This window comes from Artemia sp. Qi Xiang Cuo, chromosome 9 (assembly GCF_049724085.1).
Source record: "Artemia sp. Qi Xiang Cuo chromosome 9, ASM4972408v1, whole genome shotgun sequence".
NCBI classification, from domain to species: Eukaryota; Metazoa; Arthropoda; class Branchiopoda; order Anostraca; family Artemiidae; genus Artemia; species Artemia sp. Qi Xiang Cuo.
In genome coordinates, this window is record NC_142802.1 from 9,754,740 (window position 1) to 9,768,241 (window position 13,502).

General features: G+C 36.6%; 1 protein-coding gene across 1 annotated transcript in view; it reads right to left on the bottom strand.

Annotated features, from left to right (window-relative positions):
* LOC148948298 (uncharacterized) overlaps positions 1-13,502 on the bottom strand; it is a 281,601-nt gene that overhangs the window by 142,473 nt on the left and 125,626 nt on the right. The window contains exon 5 of the mRNA XM_089094880.1: positions 11,965-12,061. Coding sequence (XP_088951006.1) covers positions 11,965-12,061 — 97 coding nt within the window. The remainder of the gene's footprint in view (positions 1-11,964; positions 12,062-13,502) is intronic.

Sequence of the window (13,502 nt, forward strand, 5' to 3'; positions counted from 1 at the left end):
TGGCCATTTTAATCCGATTACCGACATTAGTAGAGTTCTGGGGGGTGGTAAGCATAGGGGGGAACATTTCTACTGTCCAACATGCTTGTCACAATTCCTTAGTGATATAAAACTACGGGATCATATGAGGCATTGTATCCAGTATTGCTACTAGACAGTGGAAACGGTTTCAGGGAATAGGGTAATTCTACGATTCAAAAATTTTCGGAATACACTCCTTCAGTGCGACAAAATATCCTTGGATTGTTAAGCTAAGCTGGTGGAGGTGAATGATCCCCAATTTCCAAACCGAGTCAAAGAACACCAGGCTATTGCAGTGTCCTATGCACACACACAAAGAGACAGTTCTAACACCATGCAATTGTTAGAAATAGTAGAAACATTAGATGAGGGGTCCGAGTGCATGGTCAAGGCACTGACTAAACTAATTGACACGGCTAATGGTGCTATTTCTCGTTTGAGAAATACCCATTATCCATTGGTGTTGTCTGCAGAGGATCGTCTCGCGATTAAAAATCAAAAAATATGTTGGGTTTGTAAGGGAGAGTTTGTAGAGGGGGATAAGGGGACTAAAGGGAAACGCGGGGGGAGGGGGAAAGTCAGAGATCATAATCACTTGTGGCAGGAAATATCCTGGGGGGTAGTAAGTTTAGAGGGGCAGAGCATCAATCGTTTAACTTCACTGTTAACCTACAGTTTATCTTCCCCTTTTTTATCCACAAATCTAATTATGACTTAAAATTTATTATACCAGCACTGGCACTTATGCACCGGAAGGGAGGGGGAGTAGATAGGCCATGGGTAAATTGTTCATTTACCTATAATATTATTCCCAAATCGGCCGAGAAGTTATTGCTTCTCGAATTGAAATGGCAGGCAGTGGATAATGGGCATACGTGCTGGAATAAAATCAGGTTTTTAGATTCTTTTAGTTTTTTTCCCAAGGAAATGAGTCAATTGATTCAAGTGCAAAAAAGCGACAATTTTGATTGCTTTCCCTTGCTTAAACAGCATTTTCCAGACAGTGAAATGTATGAACCGTTGACCTGCAAAGGTATATATGCATACGACTATTACTGTTCTGACGCTCGATTAAGTGAGGTGAAACTACCTCCAATTGAAGCTTTTTACAATTCATTGATCAACCGTGAATACACAGCCGAAGAGTATGAGTTTGCCAAGAAGGTTTGGTCCAAGGGGGATTGTAAAAATGGGTGGGATTATTGTAGACTGTACATGGCCAGTGACGTTCTAACTCTGTTGGATATAGTCTGTAAGAACACAGACCAAATCTATTCAGAGTTCGGGTTAGTTATAGGCTATTATTTTTCAACACCCCATTTAGTGATGGATTTAATTTTAAAAATTAGCAGGGAGGAAATAGGCCTAATCACAGATGTAGATCAGCACCTTTTTGTAGAGCGTTCAATGAGGGGAGGGTATTTTTTTCATGGGGACCGCGTCTTGTCAACCGATCCGTGCGGTCAAAACAGCACCGGTTCAAAGTCAAATTCAGTGTTTTTGGACATGAACTCATTGTACCCCTCGGCAATGTCTCACTACTCTTTGCCGTGTGGGAACTATCAATGGTTTGAGAATCCTTGTGAGTTCCCCGACATTACCACCGTCGAGGACAATGGGCCACAAGGATGGTTCTTTGAAGTTGACGGTCACATTTCGCTGGCGCTTCAGGACTCAGTCAAAGTTTTTGTCTTTCCCTTTATCAATTGACCCGTGAGTAGGGGCTCTATTAGTCCCTACAATCGATCGGTGGTTGTGGATATGGGGATGCACTGGACTCCCTCAAAACAGAAACTGATTGCTGATTCGGACCCTAAGGAGAATATTATTGTTCACCACTTGCTTTTGCACTGGATGGTGAGCAACGGTTTCAAGATCACCAAAATACACAGGGTCCTGCAGTTCAATCAGCGACCATATTTGAAAACGTTTATCGACACCTTTGTCGATAAACGCTCTAGGGCAAATTCAAAGGTGGAGAAGGAAATGTATAAGCTCATTCTAAATTCAGCGTTTGGCAAAATGTGTGAAAGCGTAGGTAACAGATCTCGCTACGACGTTGTGACTGACCCTCTAGAGTGTGCAGGAATTATTGCCGATCCCAATTTTACATCGTTCACGAGCATAGAGACTGGCACGTTTCTTCTACACAGGCGAAAGCGAAATGTGGTACTGAACAAAAATATAGCAGGGGGTAGTTCAGTACTGGAAATTTCAAAAAAGCTCATGTTGTCGTTTTTTTAAAATTTGTTCAAGGTGCAATGGCCACGGGAGGGGGAGGTTAAAGTTTACTATGGTGATACAGATTCTCTGCTGTTAAAGGTAAATGGGACTGAAGATTTATTGGGTGATTTAGAAAAGGGGGAACACATCAGCTCGCGGATGGATTTCATCAACTGGAATCCATCTCTCTACCCTGAGCTGGTGAAACGTCAAGCCCCCAACCTGTTATTCATGTTAAAATCCGAGACGGGGTTTGAGTTGATATCTAGGGGGGTGTTCCTGGGCCCCGAAGTCTATTGCGTTGAAACTCATAGTGGTGATGAAAAGAAGGCGTGTAAAGGGATGCCTACACATTTTGTAAAGAGCAATTTCAACATGAGCGTGTACAGAGACTGTGTAGAAAGTAGCCTGGCGCCGAGAGCACAAGTGCTTGCAATTCGCTCTCTACAGTATAGAAATTATACTGTGAGAGTGGAAGAGAATGCAATGTTATGTATATCTGACAAAGTTTATGTACTCGAGAATGGTGTGACTGTCCTGCCCCACGGTCACTCCCATTTTTCAGACCCGGTTGATTGCGTTGACTATCGCAATCAATTTGGTCTGGAGAAATTAACCTAACCACCCAACCAACTAACCACTAACCACCACCACCAACCCATTCATAAATTAAATGCTCCAACCTGTACATAAATTAACTAACCTGACAATCTAACCACCTTAACTCAACCTCATCTAACCTGACAATCTAACCACCACTAACCCAACCCCTAACCTGTAGCAGCCGCAGTGACCGGACAACTATTGTAGTGTTTTTTCACCCCGCGGTTCCCGGGGGGGGCCCTTCCCGCGGCCGCCCAGGGGGGGGTCCCGCCCGCGGCCGGCCGGCCTTCGGCCCCGCGGGCCCCGGGGGGGGGGAGATCCCACCTTTAAATTCACGGTAATCAAGTTCAACTGTGCTAGTTCCCGTGTGTATTTTCAAGTGTTTTCTGTTTTTCTGTTTTTGTTGTTGTATAGAAAAGTGTTTTTTTTGTTTTTTTTTTTGAAATGTGTTTAAGTTGACAATAAGTGCTGCTGATGTTGTTGGACAGAAAAGTGCTGTACAGAAAAGTGTTTTTTTTTAAAGACAATAAGTGCTGGTGATGGACAAAAGTGTTTTTTTTATAGAGTGTAATAAATGCTGAGCAGATCATGTTAAACAAATAGAGTTTTCATGTCGACCATGAAATTTTGTCAACTGTTCTTGTTGAACAAGTGTTATTTTTATCGTTGCAGTTCATGTTGATGACAAATATTTGTTTTCATGCACTGCCGAAATAAATGCTGCCATCACCCAATGTCATTACACCTGGACAAACAACAGCAAATAAATCGACCTTGAAACATCCATCAAAGTGAGAAAATTCCTGTTTTTCCATTCTCACTGACAATGAACCATAAAACATCCATCAAAGTGAGAAAATTCCTGTTTTTTCATTCTCACTGACAAAAACCATAAAACAGACATAAGTTGTTGTTGACATCCATGAAAAACAACAAATAAATTGACCAACACCCATAACCATCCAAGAAAACATCCATAAAAGTGAGAAAGTTCCTGTTTTTTCATTCTCACTGACAAAAACCATAAAACAGGAACATAGATTGCTATTAACATCCATAAATGTGAGAAAGTGTCTGTTTTTTCATTCTCACTGACAAAAACCATAAAACAGACATGAATTGCTGTTGAAATCCATGAAAAACATCAAATAAATTGACCAACACACATAACCATCCAAGAAAACATCCATCAAAGTGAGAAAATTCATGTTTTTTCAAGTGAGAAAAATTCTGTTTTTTCATTCTCACTGAGAAAACCATAAACCACGTGGTCCTGTCACGAGTATAAGATAGCCTTCTACTGTTATTTTAACTAGATTTGTAATTTATAATCGATTTTGACTCTAGCTCTAGAGATTTTCCATATGCCGACTCCAAGTCCATCTCCATCAAGCAAAAAATCACTAGAAATCCAACTTTAGAGTCCTGTGCTAAAGGTACTTTTAACTAGATTTGTAATTTATAACCGATTTCAAGTTTAAATCAAGACATTTTCAATATGCCGACCCCAACTCCGACTCAATTACGCAAAAAATTACTGAAACTCCAGCTCCAGAGCCCTGTTTTAAAGGTTCTTTTAAGTAGATTTTGTAATTTATAACCAGTTTCGACTCTAAGTTCAGACATTCTCAGTAAGCCGAGTCCAGGTCCGACTCCGTTCAGCAAAAAAAACAACTAAAAAACCAGCTTCAGAGCCCTGTTTTAAAGGTTCTTTTAACTAGATTTGTAATTTATAACCGATTTCAAGTCTAACTCCAGACATTTTCATTATGCCGACCCCAACTACAACTCAATTCCAAAAAAATACTAAAACTCCAACTTCAAAGCCCTATTTTAAGGGTTCTTTTAAGTAGATTTTAAAATTTATGACCGATTTCGACTCTAACTTCAGGAATTTTCAACATGCTGAGTCCAAGTCCGACTCCATTCAGCAAAAAATTACTAAGAAACCCACTCCAGGGTCCTGTTATAAAAGTTCTTCTAACTAGAGTTGTAATTTATAACCGATGTCAAGTCTAACTCCAGACATTTTCAATATGCCGAGTCCAAATCTGACACCATTAAAAAAAAAATTACTCAGACTCCAACTCCAAAGCCCTGATTTAAAGGTTCTTTTAACTGAATTTCTAATTTATATCCCATTTCGACTATAACTCCAGACATTTTGAATATGCTGACTCCCATTCCTACTCCATTCAGCAACGAATAACTGAAACTCCAACTTCAGAGCCCTGTTTTAAAGGTTCTTTTAACTAGATCTTGTAATTTATAACAGATTTCCAGTCTAGTTCTAGAGATTTCAATATGCCAACTCCAAGTCCGTCTCCATCAAGCAAAAAATCACTAGAAATCCAACTTTAGAGTCCTGTTTTCAAGGTACTTTTAATTAGATTTGTAATTTATAACCGATTTCAACTCTAACTCAAGACATTTTCAATATGCCGACCCCAACTCCGACTCAATTACGAAAAAAATTACTGAAACTCCTGCTCCAGAGCCCTGTTTTAAAGGTTCTTTTAAGTAGATTTTGTAATTTATAGCCAATTTCGACTCTAAGTTCAGGCATTTTCAGTATGCCAAGTCCAGGTCCGACTCCATTCAGCAAAAAAAAAATACTAAAAAGCAGATTCAGAGTCCTGTTTTAAAGGTTCTTTTAACTAGATTTGTAATATATAACCGATTTCAAGTCTAACTCTAGACATTTTCAATATGCCGACCCCAACTACAACTCAGTTCCAAAAAAATACTAAAAGTCCAACTTCAGAGCCCTATTTTAAGGGTTCTTTTAAGTAGATTTTGTAATGTATGACCGATTTCGACTCTAACTTCAGGAATTTTCAACATGCTGAGTCCAAGTCCGACTCCATTCAGCAGAAAATTACTAAGAAACCCACTCCAGAGTCCTCTTTTAAAGGTTCTTTTAACTAGATTTGTAATTTATAACCGATTTCAAGTCTAACTCCAGACATTTTTAATATGTCGAGTCCAAATCCGACACCATTCAAAAAAAATTACTAAGACTCCAACTCCAAAGCCCTGATTTAAAGGTTCTTTTAACTGAATTTCAAATTTATATCCGATTTCGACTGTAACTCCAGACATTTTTAATATGCCGACTCCAACTCCGAATCAATTACGCAAAAAATTACTGAAACTCCAGCTCCAGAGCCCTGTTTTAAAGGTTCTTTTAAGTAGATTTTGTAATTTATAACCAATTTCGACTCTAAGTTCAGGCATTTTCAGTATGCCGAGTCCAGGTCCGACTCCATTCAGCAAAAAAAAAACAACTAAAAATCAGCTTCAGAGCCCTGTTTTAAAGGTTCTTTTAACTAGATTTGTAATTTATAACCGATTTCAACTCTAACTCAAGACATTTTCAATATGCCGACCGCAACTCCGACTGAATGACGCAAAAAAATTACTGAAACTCCAGCTCCAGAGCCCTGTTTTAAAGGTTCTTTTAAGTAGATTTTGTAATTTATAACAAATTTCGACTCTAAGTTCAGGCATTTTCAGTATGCCGAGTCCAGGTCCAACTCCATTCAGCAAAAAAAAACAAACTAAAAAGCAGCTTCAGAGCCCTGTTTTAAAGGTTCTTTTAACTAGATTTGTAATTCATAACCGATTTCAACTAAAAAACTCAAGACATTTTCAATATGCCGACCCCAACTCCGACTGAATTACGCAAAAAATTACTGAAACTCCAGCTCCAGAGCCCTGTTTTAAAGGTTCTTTTAAGTAGATTCTGTAATTTATAACAAATTTCGACTCTAAGTTCAGGCATTTTCAGTATGCCGAGTCCAGGTCCGACTCCATTCAGCAAAAAAAAAATACTAAAAAGCAGCTTCAGAGCCCTGTTTTAAAGGTTCTTTTAACTAGATATGTAATTTATAACTGATTTCAACTCTAACTCCAGACATTTTCAATATGCCGACCCCAACTCCGACTCAATTACGCAAAAAATTACTGAAACTCCAGCTCCAGAGCCCTGTTTTAAAGGTTCTTTTAAGTATATTTTGTAATTTATAACCAATTTTGACTCTAAGTTCAGGCATTTTCAGTATGCCGAGTCCAGCTCCAACTCCATTCAGCAAAAAAAAAAATACTAAAAAGCAGCTTCAGAGCCCTGTTTTAAAGGTTCTTTTAACTAGATTTGTAATTTATAACCGATTTCAACTCTAACTCAAGACATTTTCAATATGCCGACCCCAACTCCGACTCAATTACGAAAAAAATTACTGAAACTCCAGCTCCAGAGCCTTGTTTTAAAGGTTCTTTTAAGTAGATTTTGTATTTTATAACCAATTTCGACTCTAAGTTCAGGCATTTTCAGTATGCCGAGTCCAGGTCCGACTCCATTCAGCAAAAAAAAAAATACTAAAAAGCAGCTTCAGAGCCCTGTTTTAAAGGTTCTTTTAACTAGATTTGTAATTTATAACCGATTTAAACTCTAACTCCAGACATTTTCAAGATGCCGACCCCAACTCCAACTCAATGACGCAAAAAATTACTGAAATTCCAGCTCCAGAGCCCTGTTTTAAAAGTTCTTTTAAGTAGATTTTGTAATTTATAACCAATTTCGACTCTAAGTTCAGGCATTTTCAGTATGCCGAGTCCAGGTCCAACTCCATTCAGCAAAAAAAAAACAACTAAAAAGCAGCTTCAGAGCCCTGTTTTAAAGGTTCTTTTAACTAGATTTGTAATTCATAACCGATTTCAACTCTAACTCAAGACATTTTCAATATGCCGACCCCAACTCCGACTCAATTACGCAAAAAATTACTGTAACTCTAGCTCCAGAGCCTTGTTTTAAAGGTTCTTTTAAGTAGATTTTGTATTTTATAACCAATTTCGACTCTAAGTTCAGGCATTTTCAGTATGCCGAGTCCAGGTCCGACTCCATTCAGCAAAAAAAATAAAAAATACTAAAAAGCAGCTTCAGAGCCCTGTTTTAAAGGTTCTTTTAACTAGATTTGTAATTTATAACCGATTTAAACTCTAACTCCAGACATTTTCAATATGCCGACCCCAACTCCGACTCAATGACGCAAAAAATTACTGAAACTCCTGCTCCAGAGCCCTGTTTTACAGGTTCTTTTAAGTAGATTGTGTAATTTATAACCACTTTCGACTCTAAGTTCAGGCATTTTCAGCATGCCGAGTCCAGGTCCGACTCCATTCAGCAAAAAAAAAAACAACTAAAAATCAGCTTCAGAGCCCTGTTTTAAAGGTTCTTTTAACTAGATTTTTAATTTATAACCGATTTAAACTCTAACTCCAGACATTTTCAATATGCCGACCGCAACTCCGACTCAATGACGCAAAAAATTACTGAAACTCCAGCTCCAGAGCCCTGTTTTAAAGGTTCTTTTAAGTAGATTTTGTAATTTATAACCAATTTCGACTCTAAGTTCAGGCATTTTCAGTATGCCAAATCCAGGTCCGACTATATTCAGCAAAAAAAAAAATCTAAAAAGCAGCTTCAGAGCCCTGTTTTAAAGGTTCTTTTAACTAGATTTGTAATTTATAACCGATTTCAACTCTAACTCCAGACATTTTCAATATGCCGACCACAACTCCGACTCAATGACGCAAAAAATTACTTAAACTCCAGCTCCAGAGCCATGTTTTAAAGGTTCTTTTAAGTAGATTCTTTAATTTATAACCAATTTCGACTCTAAGTTCAGGCATTTTCAGTATGCCGAGTTCAGGTCCAACTCCATTCAGCAAGAAAAAAAATACTAAAAAGCAGCTTCAGAGCCCTGTTTTAAAGGTTCTTTTAACTAGATTTGTTATTTATAACCGATTTCAACTCTAACTCCAGACATTTTCAATATGCCGACCCCAACTCCGACTCAATTACGAAAAAAATTACTGAAACTCCAGCTCCAGAGCCCTGTTTTAAAGGTTCTTTTAATTAGATGTTTTATTTTATAACCAATTTCGACTCTAAGTTCAGGCATTTTCAGTATGCCGAGTCAAGGTCCAACTCCATTCAGCAAAAAAAAAAAATACTAAAAAGCAGCTTCAGAGCCCTGTTTTAAAGGTTCTTTTAACTAGATTTTTAATTTATAACCGATTTAAACTCTAACTCAAGACATTTTCAATATGCCGACCCCAACTCCGACTCAATTACGCAAAAAATTACTGAAACTCCAGCTCCAAAGCCCTGTTTTAAAGGTTCTTTTAAGTAGATTTTGTAATTTATAACCACTTTCGACTCTAAGTTCAGGCATTTTCAGTATGCCGAGTCCTGGTCCGACTCCATTCAGAAAAAAAAAAAATACTAAAAAGCAGCTTCAGAGCCCTGTTTTAAAGATACTTTTAACTAGATTTGTAATTTATAACCGATTTCAAGTCTAACTCCAGACATTTTCAATATGCCGACCCCAACTACAACTCAGTTCCAAAAAAATACTAAAAGTCCAACTTCAGAGCCCTATTTTAAGGGCTCTTTTAAGAAGATTTTGTAATGTATGACCGATTTCAACTCTAACTTCAGGAATTTTCAACATGCCGAGTCCAAGTCCGACTTCATTCAGCAGAAAATTAATAAGAAACCCACTCCGGAGTCCTGTTTTAAAGGTTCTTTTAACTAGATTTGTAATTTATAACCAATTTCAAGTCTAACTCCAGACATTTTTAATATGTCGAGTCCAAATCCGACACCATTCAAAAAAAAATTACTAAGACCCCAACTCCAAAGCCCTGATTTAAAGGTTCTTTTAACTGAATTTCTAATTTATATCCGATTTCGACTGTAACTCCAGACATTTTTAATATGCCGACTCCAATTCCTACTCCATTCAGCAACAAATTACTGAAACTCGAAATTCAGAGCCCTGTTTTAAAGCTTCTTTTAACTAGATTTTGTAATTTATAACCGATTTTGACTCTAACTACATACATTTTCAATATTCCGACTCCAACTACGTCTTCATTGAGCAAAAAAATACTAATACTCTCTCTTTTGGCCAGTTAAGGCAGCGTTTTGGAACGTGGGGGGGGGGGCATTTTATAAGAAATAAACACAAAAAGTATATTAAAGTTCCTTGATTATCCTTGCAATATGAGTAAAAATGGAGAATTTATCCTCTCTTTCAGCTAGTTAAGGCTAAGTTTTGCAAAGCGGGGCCATTGCTCAAAAATAGAAGAATATGTTAAATGTTCCTTAATTACCCGTGCAATATAAATAAAAATGAAGAATTTATGCAATCATTCAGCTAGTTAAGGTTAAGTTTCCATTAATGGACCATTTTCCTAAGAAAGACATAACTTCAACCTCGCCCCACTGGAACTGCCTGCTACGACCCATACCTTTCTTTTAATTTATACGTGTTTTTGTCTATATTTTATCCTACGTCAGGTTTCTTTCATGTTGTTTTCATTTGCATAGTCTTGTCTAAAAAATGCTGCATTTTCAGAATTTCTTTAATTACACATTTGCCTTGCAAGCAGTAACTTAAAATACTTATAAGGCTTCAAAAAAAAACAAAATAAGAATGTGAATACATAATTTGAAGACTACTTCTCATACACAGAACTTATTTTCAGAATTTCTCCAATTACACATTTGGCTTGGAAACAACAATTTATAGAAATAGAGTTTCCCCTCTGTGCGTCAAATACCACAGATGTAGAGAAGACATAATCGCCATTCTAGTAAGCAAACCATTGGTAATGTCCTCGCATGCAATATGCTATTTCTAGAATATATTAACCAGAACAGAAATTAGAAATAGCCTGCTGATCTTGGTATCTAGGGTGTTGTTCTGTTGGATGGAAACTGATCTTTCGAGTCCTAACGAGGGCAAAAATCATTAAAATATAAAGATCCTTTGAGGAATGTCCTGGAAAAAAGTTTTATGTAACAATCCACGCATATTTCCTCCTCAATTAAAAGCGGGGGATTCCCTCATAGACTCTGAAGAACAGGTTCACGTGGGAATCGGTCATCCATAAATATTCCTCATTACCTAAGAGCTAAATAAAAAAAAAATTAAAAGAAAAGAAAGAAACGCCTTGAAAAAAAAGGAAACGGCTTGAAAAAAAAGAAACGCCTTGAAAGAACAAAAACGCGTTCAAATCTATTAAGGAAAAATGCCTTAAGAAACGTCTCTGCATGGCGCTGTCATTATAAAACATGTCTGCTGTCATTAAGTAGGATGTACGCTGTCATTACGTAACATGTGCGCTGCCATTAAGTTATTACCGATAAATCGACGTAAGATAGTATTACCCTCAACTCCAATTAATCAACACCCCCTATGATGTAACATGTTACGCACGATCGCGTCATCCATATTACATTGCAACCGAATGTAAATATTCCTTAACACCTACATCTCTTACTTTCCCCTTTTCTAATACTGAAGCAAGATTGCGTCATCCATATTACATAGCAACCGAATTTAAAGATTCATTAACACCTATATTTCTTACTTTCCTCTTTTCTAATACTGAAGCAAGATTGCGTTATCCATATTACTTAGCAACCGAATGTAACACCTGCTGACTCCCATGAAATGGCCTAACACCTACATCTCTTACAAGCTGAAAAACAGTTTTCAGATTGGGATTTGAAGGGGGTGGGCTGTCACAGAATCCTGGGCTTTCACAGAAATCCTGTTTAGGGCTGTCACAGAAAGCAGAGTGGCCCCACTACTTGTACTGCAGCATTAGTTGTGAATCTGGCTGATTTAATCCGAGTGTATGCGACATTTACCTTCTCCCACTCGAAAGCTTGTTTACGCTATAGAACTATTGTCTGCAGCAGCTCATTGTTGACAATTTTAGTAAAAGCCAAGCACTAGCACTTATATTTATTACTGCTGAATGTGTGTTTATTGTTTATAATGTATTGTGTAATGTTTTTAAATTCACCAGAAAGCGTGTTGTTATAGTTATTTTTTTTCACTACCGCTTGAATATCGCCTACCCCAAAACCCAATTTTCATCCATTCAAGTACAAAACAACTTTAAAGTTTAAAATTCAATTACAGGACAAGGTCCTTAAAAATATGCATTTCCTGTAATTCTATGGCAACATTCACTTCTGTTTCCTTATAGCTAAGTTCTTGATGTAGTTCCAAGCTTAAGAAAGGATAACAAACTTACCAGTGGGAAATGAATTCTAGGATATGGAACCAAATTAGTTTGGAATTCGGTCAAATCCACATTTAAAGCGCCATCAAACCTCAATGACAGAGTTATTCTGGAAAAGCAAAATGTCAAATACCGCTGCGAATTTAAGCAGGATCTCATATAACAAAAGACGATGAAGCTATAAAGCAAAATATAATTAGACAACCAAGGATATAAACATAAGCTGTCGTTAAAGAGGAATAAAAAAGGTCGTATGTGACTTAAGATTAAATGAAAAACAAAAATAAATAGTTATATTAAAAATATCATTCTAGTGCACAGCAAAAAATATTAAAGTGCTTGATGTTTCATCTTCATAGGAGTTTTTCTAGTATTATGAGGATGGATTTGCATGTAAGCAGAACTAGGAGATGTTCGTCATGAAGACGATACCGACAGGTTTTTTGCAAGGTATATAAATACAAGGTAGGAGTAAAAATTCGAATGATTTGTTACACGTCTGTGAAGTCGTTAAACAAAAAATCAAGAGAGCATCTCCGTTGATGAGCTGATGCTTTTACAAAATTTGCCTTAAAATTTGGCCCTGAATTTAATCCGCCTTAGAAAAAAATTCAATCTTGATAATTTTTTCAAAAAAGATTAAACATTGCCGCAAAAAGCTTATGAAGATTTAGTTGTCTTGGGAATTAACGGATATGTTTGACCTTCGACCGACAGAAAGTGTTGCCAAACATAACTCGTTAATTGTACTTATTTGTTTTCATGGTTCAACGTGGCAACAATGACGAGATGTAATCCTGCTCTAAAAACTTTTTAATTTTGAAACAGGTTATCAGAATTTCTTACAAAGGAAGAATTTAGAATTTGTTTTTCATGCATGGACAAATCTAAAATAGGCTACGGGGAAGAGATTTTTTAGTTTGGTGTCTTTGGTACTGAAAAAATTAATTAAAGTTTAGAAAAGAACGAGGAGTATATAATTTTTTTGTAACCGTGCCATTAAAATAGTCATAATCAAAATTTGGGACTTTTCTAAATGTGTCATTTTAGCATTAAGACCCAAAGACTTGACATTTCAGAATCCTAAAAGGAATCATAAAACCACAGAAAGAGTTAATATGTAAAAGTAATAAATGTCAGATAGAAATGTAAGTTTTAAGATCAATAGATCAACAGAGATCAATAGAGTAGTCAACAAAAACTTATTTGGAAATTAATGAAATAAAAACAAGCTGTTTGATGAAAAATTACAAAAGAAATTGAAATTAACGTCGCTTGATAATGGATAGTCTTGGAGATACTCCTCAATATGTAAGTTGAAGATACGAAATTTTAACCTTAAACGAAACAAAAGTTAAATATACTTATAACCTATGAAGCTTCGTAGAATTTTTTTGTTATTTTTTTCTTTAAATAAAAGAAATTAAAGCAAGATTATTATAGAAATCAAAGCATAATTATTAATTTGGATAAAACATTTTCAATATGGTTCAGTTATAATCTATTTTTATACAACGTAGGTAATATCGAAGACCATAATCCCCTTCCAT